General features: G+C 42.6%; 1 protein-coding gene across 9 annotated transcripts in view; it reads left to right on the top strand.

Annotated features, from left to right (window-relative positions):
* Positions 1–1,700: 1,700 nt before the first annotated feature.
* Positions 1,701–9,447, top strand: part of UVSSA (UV stimulated scaffold protein A) — a 92,296-nt gene continuing 84,549 nt past the window's right edge. For 4 of the 9 annotated variants that reach the window (XR_010601625.1, XR_010601624.1, XM_005292405.3 and 1 more), the window contains exons 1-3: positions 1,701–1,845; positions 3,933–4,039; positions 4,454–4,784. Coding sequence is in view for 4 of the 9 variants with exons in the window: in XM_005292405.3 (XP_005292462.2) it covers positions 3,942–4,039; positions 4,454–4,784 (429 nt within the window). In the remaining 5 variants the exon portion in view is untranslated. The remainder of the gene's footprint in view (positions 1,846–3,932; positions 4,040–4,453; positions 4,785–9,447) is intronic. The other 5 variants (XM_042855556.2, XM_065597162.1, XM_042855558.2 and 2 more) reach the window with 5 other exon arrangements.

Raw genomic sequence — 9,447 nt, 5'->3', positions numbered from 1 at the left:
CGGCCCATTTGAGACTGCCTTTCAATTTACTGGACATACAGCAGCCCTACAGGCCACATCTTTTCATTGCAGTCTGCGCAAGAAAATTCACCTTACAATGCAAGTAAGAGGGGGTTGGGCTGGGTACAGAACTGTGAACAGGCACTTGTTTTTCTCCTCCTTGCTTCAACTCTTCTGCATTAGCTTCCTTAAGGGGCTGGGGTTTGCACTGGAGTCAGACTAATTTATATTGCTGTACGACTAACATTATTCAGCAAATGTTTAACATAAAAATTACTGTGCTAGGTCCCCAGATTCAGTATTTAATATTGTTGTCTAAATTAAATTAATGGTGGAGCTAAATGAATCACAGCAACGAATATCACAGAAGATAATGTGTTAGTCACAATATGCAGATTGTAAATTAATGCAGAGTGATTTAAAGATCTACTGAACTGTATGGACTATGGAACGGATGAAACTGAGACTGGAGTCCTATATGGTGGAAGGATATCAAACACCAGAAGGATTAATGATTTTAATTTCTTTTTTGTAACTCCAGAGACCTTGAAGTTTTTCAATCTAAAGTTGTGCAAGAAAATCCCCCTATCTGACCCCAGTTGTAAAGAAATTCATCCTCTGAACCCAACAGAATTTCCCCCTTGAATGAATTTAGTCGCTGCTGAAGACACTCACAGGGCCCAAAATCCCAGCAAGGCCTCTGAAATATCCTCTTGTAATTACTTTTGGACCTGGCCTGCTCTGACACCATGGTGTCTCCAAACCCTGGCGCATCTCGTGTTTGTTGAAGGTCGCTGCAGTCAGCTTTGCCATCTCTGCGGTCATCGCCCTTCCCTGCCCCATACTCTCACCACCCTTGGCCCACAGGCAGCTGCGTGCCCCCTACACCCCTGTGTCTCTGGGCCCTTGGCCCACAGGCAGCTGCGTGCCCCCTACACCCCTGTGTCTCTGGGCCCTTGGCCCACAGGCAGCTGTGTGACCTGTACACCCCTCGCCCCTGTGTCTCTGGTCCCTTGGCCCACAGACAGCTGTGTGCCCCCTACACCCCTGTGTCTCTGGGCCCTTGGCCCACAGGCAGCTGCGTGCCCCCTACACCCCTGTGTCTCTGGGCCCTTGGCCCACAGGCAGCTGTGTGACCTGTACACCCCTCGCCCCTGTGTCTCTGGTCCCTTGGCCCACAGACAGCTGTGTGCCCCCTACACCCCTGTGTCTCTGGGCCCTTAACCCACAGGCAGCTGCGTGCCCCCTACACCCCTGTGTCTCTGGGCCCGTGGCCCACAGGCAGCTGTGTGACCTGTACACCCCTCGCCCCTGTGTCTCTGGTCCCTTGGCCCACAGACAGCTGTGTGCCCCCTATGCCCCTCGTGTCTCTGGGCCCTTAACCCACAGGCAGCTGCGCGCCCCCTACACCCCTGTGTCTCTGGGCCCGTGGCCCACAGGCAGCTGCGTGCCCCCTACACCCCTGTGTCTCTGGGCCCGTGGCCCACAGGCAGCTGCGTGCCCCCTACGCCCCTCGCCCCCATGTCTCTGGTCCCTTGGCCCGCGGGTGGCTCTATCCCCCGTCCACTCGCCGCCGCCCCGACTCCCCGCAGAGTTGGGGTCTCTCTGCACCCCGTTCCGGCCCGCGCGCTCCCACGCTCTCTCCAGCCAGCGCCGTGCCGCGAGCTCGCGGCTCCTTCAGACCCCTCCCCCAGGCCCATCTCGTGCGGAGACTCGGCGCACCCGAGTGACGGTTATGAAACGTCATCCCGCAGCGGCAGGCGTTTGGCTTTGTGAAAGCGAGGTCAGGGGGTGCGCGGACACCGCCCCGTTTCCGGTCCGCGGGGAGCGTCGGCTGGAGCGCCGGTATGGGGCGCGTCGCTGGCCGGGCGGGGCGGGGGTTAGGAGAGGGGAAGGGGCTGGTTTGTATCCTGGGGGTGCCCAGAGCCATTGAACCGAACTGTAAACTCGGTATATGCTGGAAACCACGTCAAGGGGGTGCGGCAGCCCCAGCACCCCTAGTTCCAGCACCTGTGGGGGGGGTCGGTCTCTTGTGTGGAGCTGGCTTCCTCCATCGCTGCGGGATACTATGGCCCTGTCTCCCTCAGCCCCGGGGCGAAGAGGCCTGAGAAGCAAAGCAGTACTGTTAAAAGTGGATCAGTCACTTAATCAGTTCCCTTAAAATTCCAGGTTTCAGAGTAGCAGCCGTGTTAGTCTGTATCCACAAAAAGAACAGGCGTACTTGTAGCACCGTAGAGACTAACAAATGTATTTGAAAAAAGAAGAACAGGAGGACTTGTGGCACCTTAGAGACTAACAAATTTATTAGAGCATAAGCTTTCGTGAATTACAGCCCACTTCTTCGGATGCATATAGAATGGAACATATATTGAGGAGATATATATACACGCATACAGAGAGCATAAACAGGTGGGAGTTGTCTTACCAACTCTGAGAGGCCAATTAATTAAGAGAAAAAAAACTTTTGAAGTGATAATCAAGATAGCCCAGTACAGACAGTTTGATAAGAAGTGTGAGCATACTTACAAGGGGAGATAGATTCAATGTTTGGAATGGCTCAGCCATTCCCAGTCCTTATTCAAACCGGAGTTGATTGTGTCTAGTTTGCATATCAATTCCAGCTCAGCAGTCTCTCGATGGAGTCTGTTTTTGAAGTTTTTCTGTTGTAATATAGCCACCCGCAGGTCTGTCACTGAATGAATGACCAGACAGGTTAAAGTGTTCTCCCACTGGTTTTTGAGTATTTTGATTCCTGATGTCAGATTTGTGTCCATTAATTCTTTTGCGTAGAGACTGTCCGGTTTGGCCAATGTACATGGCAGAGGGGCATTGCTGGCACATGATGGCATATATCACATTGGTAGATGTGCAGGTGAACGAGCCCCTGATGGTATGGCTGATGTGATTAGGTCCTATGATGATGTCACTTGAATAGATATGTGGACAGAGTTGGCATCGGGGTTTGTTACAAGGATAGGTTCCTGGGTTAGTGGTTTTGTTCAGTGATGTGTGGTTGCTGGTGAGTATTTGCTTTAGGTTGGGGGGGTTGTCTGTAAGCGAGGACAGGTCTGTCTCCCAAGATCTACTCTGAAATGTATTTGAGCACATCGGCTGCGTAGAATGGGACATATAGTAAGGAGATATATATACACACATACAGAGAACATGAAAAGGTGGGAGATGCCTAATTAATTAAGATGAGCAATTATCAGCAGGAGAAAAAAAACTTTTGTAGTGATAATCAAGATGGCCCATGTCACACAGTTTGACAAGAAGGTGTGAGGCTACTTAACATGGGGAAATAGATTCAATGTGTGTAATGGCTCAGCCATTCCCAGTCTCTAGTTAAGCCTAAATTGATGATATCTAGTTTGCATGTTAATTCAAGTTCAGCAGTTTCTAAATCTTTGAAATTTGCGTATATCCACCTGCCTGCTCAAGGTGCCTTTTCCCCTTCCACCTAAAGAACAGGTACCTTATGAATAATGCTGTGCACGCCCCAATACACTTACTGGGATCGTGTCAGGAATGCTGTTGAGCTGGTCATGTCAACATGGGTAGAGTCTTAATCGCTTTCATTGCCCCTCTGAAAAGACAACTTCCCCGCTCGTCTTTTGCCAAGGCATAAAATTATGCCACTTGTCACACAGGTTCTTTGTGGTTGGTTTTGGCAAGCATATCTGCTCCCAAGCTATGATAACCAGAAACTTCTATGCTTAAACTCTGTACCGTTTTCTTTTTATTTTAACATCATCTTAATAAAATTCTTAAAACTGGTCAGGTCAAGATGAGGGTATAAGCACTAGTTCAGGTAATGTAGCGGAATACCAAATATGCTGGTCTGGCAAACATTAAATATATATATAAAATACTAGTCAAAATATTAATGCCAGGCAAATAAAATGTGATCTTATTTTTCTTTGTCTTACAAGTTTCCGCAGATGGACCAAAAGCTCTCTCAGCTGGTCGAGGACCTCACAACCTCAGGAGAGCCTCAACTGAATCCAGAGAAAATGAAAGAGCTAAAAAAAATCTGCAAGTATGAAGCGTGGTTAAATTCTTTAGTTGAGGAACATACTGGCACAAGGCTGTTTTCTAGCATTTTATCATCTTACACTCTTTCATATAAAAAACAGGTCACAGTGACCCATTAGTCTGGCCTCTTCCAGACTCTTCTTTTTGCTTTAAGCAACACTTTGGAATTGATTGTTGCCTTGAAAATTTAGGGAAACTCATGGAATGAATAATGATGGTGGGTTTCCTCCAAAACTCGTTAAAAGACTCCTAGTGAGTTTTTTGGGGATGATTTTTTGCGGGCTAAATATCTTTTAATCTCATGTCAAAACAGAAAGCTTCCTTTTTTTCTGTTAAACAATATTTTTAATCCATAAAAGGACAAACTCACTTGCTGATGGTTGTACTTGTGTTGATAATGTTTGTTACTTTTTAAAAGGTCTTCAGATGAACATATTAGTCATGCGTATCATCTACTGATGACACAGCTGAATCAAGAACATGCAGAGATACGCTTCTCAGCTTTTCAAATTGTGGATGAGCTCTTCACCCGGTCACATCAGTTTAGGACCTTAATTATTTCAAACTTTCAAGAATTCTTGGAGCTCACAATTGAAACAGACCATGAGCAGCCTCTTCCCCCACCAAAAGAAGTAGCACAAAAACTGAAAAAAACAGCCATTAAATCTGTACAAGCTTGGCATGAAAAATATGGAGAAGCTTACAAGAAACTCTCCCTAGGATACCATTTCTTAAAACAGAACAAGAAGGTATTTTGCCTGTTTACTTCTGCATGTTTACTTCTCCACATCGACTCATTAGGTTCTGGCTTAGAAAGATAAGGCTGATTTCTGGCAGATGTTGATTTCTCCACTGTAAGATAATATTAAGGGATATATGCTGGAAACAAAGTTGAGCTTTCTTTCTTTCTTTCTTTCTTTCTTTCTTTCTTTCTTTCTTTCTTTCTTTCTTTCTTTCTTTCTTTCTTTCTTTCTTTCTTTCTTTCTGACAAATGTGTTGAATACTGTTTTTTCTTGCTCACTTCTTTGTTGAAATTTAGTTACCTTTCCTTCTTCCCCTCCCCCCCCCTGCAACCTAAGTCCTTTCTAAACTGCTTAGGACTTCTTTTTTTTTTTTTTTTTTAAATACGAGACAACCTGTAAACTCTTCCTACAACATGTCTTATTTTACTGCTTCAGATTAGAGTGTAAATACCCTATTTGGATAGGTCTTTCCGTGTGTTACAATGTCTAAAGCTCATTTCAACACAGATTTTATTTTTCTAGAGGTGTAAATCAAAGGCAGTAACAAGAAATGAGATACTATAATATATTTTGTATTTCTTGGTTTTTTTTCCTGTTCACCTTGCAAAGTTTATATACTACTTCATATGCTACTAATCAGAGCGTTAAATATACCCTTTCTCTATTGATGCTGGAATATCAGTGTTCACTCTTTAGCCACTATCCTGTTGGATCTCATTAATAAAGGAACTCATTCAGTGCCACATGATCTCTTGGGGTTCTTCAAGATTCTATTTCTTTAATAACCTTCCTGTTCAATGGGTATGTGACTTATTAGGTGGGCTAGAGGGGATGTGTAATTTGGGTTTCAATACATGGATGATGTTTGGCTCTTTCCATCTCAGCTGAAGCCAGCTGGTGTAAAGCCAGTGCTCACATGTGGTTAGATTAATAAATTATAAGGTTAGAAAGGACCATTGTGATCAACTAGTCTGACCTCCTGTATCACACAGGCCATAGTACTTCCCTGAATTAATTCCTGTTTGAACTAAAGTATATCTCTTAGAAAAACATCTAATCTTCATTTTAAAATTTGATAGTGATAGAAAATCCACCACATCCCTTGGTAAATTGTTCCAGTGGTTAAATACCCTTACTGTTCAAAATTCAGCCTTAATTTCAGTCTGAATTTGTCTTGCTTCAACTTCCTGCCTTTAGATCTACTAAGGGACTAAGTAGTCGCAGGGTGGGGAGAGGGAGAACTTAAGTACTATCATGGATCAGAAACCAGATAGTTAAGAACACAATTGGTCAACCTTCATTATAGCAAAAGGCTAATAATGGGATGGCATGTAGTGCTGTACTAGGACTGGTGTTTAATAATTTGAAAAGAGGATGAATAGTGACATGAGAATTTGGAGATGAAACAAAACTCTTGGTTAGTTACAATTAAAAAAGGCTGAGGAACTTCAGAGGAACATACCCGAGCTAATGAATAGGTAACACAATGGCAGATGAATGCAAAGTAACATTGGAGGAAAATTGAACTACGCATACATCTCTTGGGGTTCTAAAATAACTATCGTTTTAGGAAAAATACTAGACACCACTGTGGACAGCTCCTAGATTATCAAGACAGAAAGAGACCATTATGATCATCTAATAATCTGACTTACTGTATAGCAGGCCATAGAACTTTATTCCACCAAGCCCATACCTTTTAGAAAATACATCCTATCTTGAGTTGAAGACTTTAAGTGACATATTCCACAACATCTGAAGATAAGTAGCTGCAATGGCTGATTTCCTTGACTGTTAATTAACCCTGTTATTTCTAATCTGAATCTGTCTAGTTTTAATTTCCTGACATTGGATTTTATGCCTTTGTGTTAAATTAGAGACTTCTACTAATACTTCTGTTCCATATTTGTAGACCATGATCAAGATGCCTGTTAACCTTCTCTTGGATAAACTAAATAGATTGGGTTTCTTGAGTCTTGCTGTAAAGCAGGTTTTCCAGACCTTGAATTATTTTTTGTAGTTTTCTTTCCAGTTTGCATAGGTACCAGCACTGAACACACAATTCTAGTAATGGTCTCACTCATGCTGTATACAATTATAATACTACCTCCTACTTCTAATCAATATCTTCTCTATACTAATCTAAGGATTGCATCAGCTCTAACAAAAACCTCTGCTCAATGTTCAGTAATAGTAAAAGAAGCAAAGAGAATTTTAGGATATGTAAGGAATGGGATCGAGAACAATTAAAATATTTTAATGCCCATTTTATAAATCGGGGCATGCTCTCACTTTGAATACTGTTAGATCCTAGTCACTATGTTTAAAAACTGGTAGAATAAAATTAGAGGACGTTCTGAGAGGGACAATGAGAATGACTGAGGCAATGACAATGACTGGAGGCATGCATAAACTCTGGAGACAGATTTACCCTATTCACTGCTCTCACAGTACAACAACAAAGAGATGTTCAGTCACATTGAAAAGAGTGCAAGATTGATAAAAGGAAATATTGTAACATAGTGCATAACTGGCCTGTGGACTCACTGTCACAAGATATTCAGTCTGGCTAACAGCTTAGCAGGACTGTAAAAGAATTGGATGCTTTATCTGAATTACAAGAATATCTAGGTTTGCAGTGTTGTTGTAGCCGGATTGATCCCAGGATGTTAGACAAGGTGGGTGAGGTTGTATCTTTTATTGGACTAACTTCTGTTGGTGAAAGAGGCAAGCTTTTGAGCTACACAGAGCTCTTCCTCAGGTCTGGGAAGGGTACTCAGAGTGCCACAGCTAAATACAAGGTGGAACAGATTGTTAGCATAAGTAGTTAACACACATTGTAAGGGACCATTCAAAGTGAAATGGCCCGTTAACACCTCTGCAGTCATAGGACAAAAAAGGAGGTTACAGATTATTGTAATAAATCATAAATCCAGTGTCTTTATTCCATGATAGTTAGCGTGTAGCGAAGCTATGAATTTGAGTTCCCAGGCTCATCTTTTGAAGGTGTCCTCAAAGGAACCCTTTAGGACAAGGACTGAAGAAAGTTTCTTCTTCGCCAACAGAAGTTGGTCCAATAAACAGTATTACCTCATCCTCCTTGTCTCAGGAATAGCTAGATTCAGAATAGTAAATATTTAATTTTATATATATATATATGTTTACACACATGCACACAATATTTTCATATGTGTGTGTGTATATGTGTGTATATGTATATACACATATATATATATAGTGCATGTGTGTAAACTGTTGTTGTTAAGGGTTTAAGACATCCTTTAGTTGTAGGGGATTGGGAGGAGATTTTCCTTGTAAGTACATAATCCCATAACTACGTACTGCAACATTTCTTATAGCATTCTCTAAAACAGCTGGCATTTGCTACTGTTGGAGACAGGACACTAGATCAGATGGGTCGCTGGTCTGATCTACTGTGAAATTCTTATGCTTAACAGTGGTTGGGGCTATCTGACTGCTCCTCAACCTGAGCAATACTAAGCTAATAATGCTTGTAAACGGTTACAAAAATGGTTGGCTGAAGTCACTTTGACTCCCTTGCATGCATGAGGGAAGCATAGCTACTGCCTGTACCACGTACCCCCAACCCAGGGGTGGGGGGATGGTCCAAGTGGACCACCAGCTGCATGTCTATGCATATAACATAGATAACAGCACTGACCGAGAACACTTTTTCAATGTGTTGGTCTAAAGTTTTCTTTTCAGATGCATTTCTTGCTGCAGTTACCTACGTCTGTCACCTTATTAGTGGATCAGTGCAATAGCACAGTATGTGCCTGCCTAATAGTTTTGCAAGTTGTCTCACTAGGAGCATATTATGTATGTAGTCGTCACTGGCTTCCAGTTTGTTCCAAAGTGGTGTTTTGACTTATGCAGCTGTAAATATCTTGCATCCTAATTAAGTACCTAGCAGACCACTTCTTCAATTGCATAATACTTGACATTTGCAATTAATAGAGGTGGTTTAGCTGACATTCAATGATTTAAACAAAAGGGGTCTATTGGGAAGGGATTAGGGCTTGATGCAAAACCCGTTGACTTTAATGAGCTTTGGATAAGGCCCTTACTCAAGGGCATTGGATTCTGAAATGTTTTCTCCCCTTTTTGGTGCCCTACCCTTTGTTTGGTCTAGTAGAGCCAATGTATTGACCTTATAGACCTTGCAGTATGGTCTGTCTGTGTTCTTCCAGGTGCTGGAGGAATTCCAAATGTATAAATATCTTGCTGCCTCTCCCCCCAATAAAAACTTACAATTTTCTTCACAGCTTATTTAAGCAGCAACAATTTGCTTAGAGCTGTACATATAACAAAGGAAATTAAGGACCCTGCTTGGAGGCAGCTTGCAAGCTATAGCCATAACCAAAGATTTTCTGTCTTTATAGGCAGCTGATTTAGAATCTGAAGCTTTAACAGAGCAATATTAACCAAATCACTGATATATAGGTAACTTCATTAATTGGATATAGAAGTTACATTGCTTCATTTTGCTGCCCCACAAGCATTGATTTCCACACATCTCCACTCCCATGTAGCTGAGTATTTTTAAACCTATTGATACTGTCAGGAACTGTACTGGTTAATAAACTTAATGCAACGTGTAACTTTTTCTGATCAGAAACATTTCAGAGTGGTGGGGGTGAGGGGGGAA

This window comes from Chrysemys picta, chromosome 5 (assembly GCF_011386835.1).
Source record: "Chrysemys picta bellii isolate R12L10 chromosome 5, ASM1138683v2, whole genome shotgun sequence".
Classification (NCBI taxonomy): Eukaryota; Metazoa; Chordata; order Testudines; family Emydidae; genus Chrysemys; species Chrysemys picta.
This window is presented reverse-complemented; position numbering and strand designations above follow the sequence as displayed.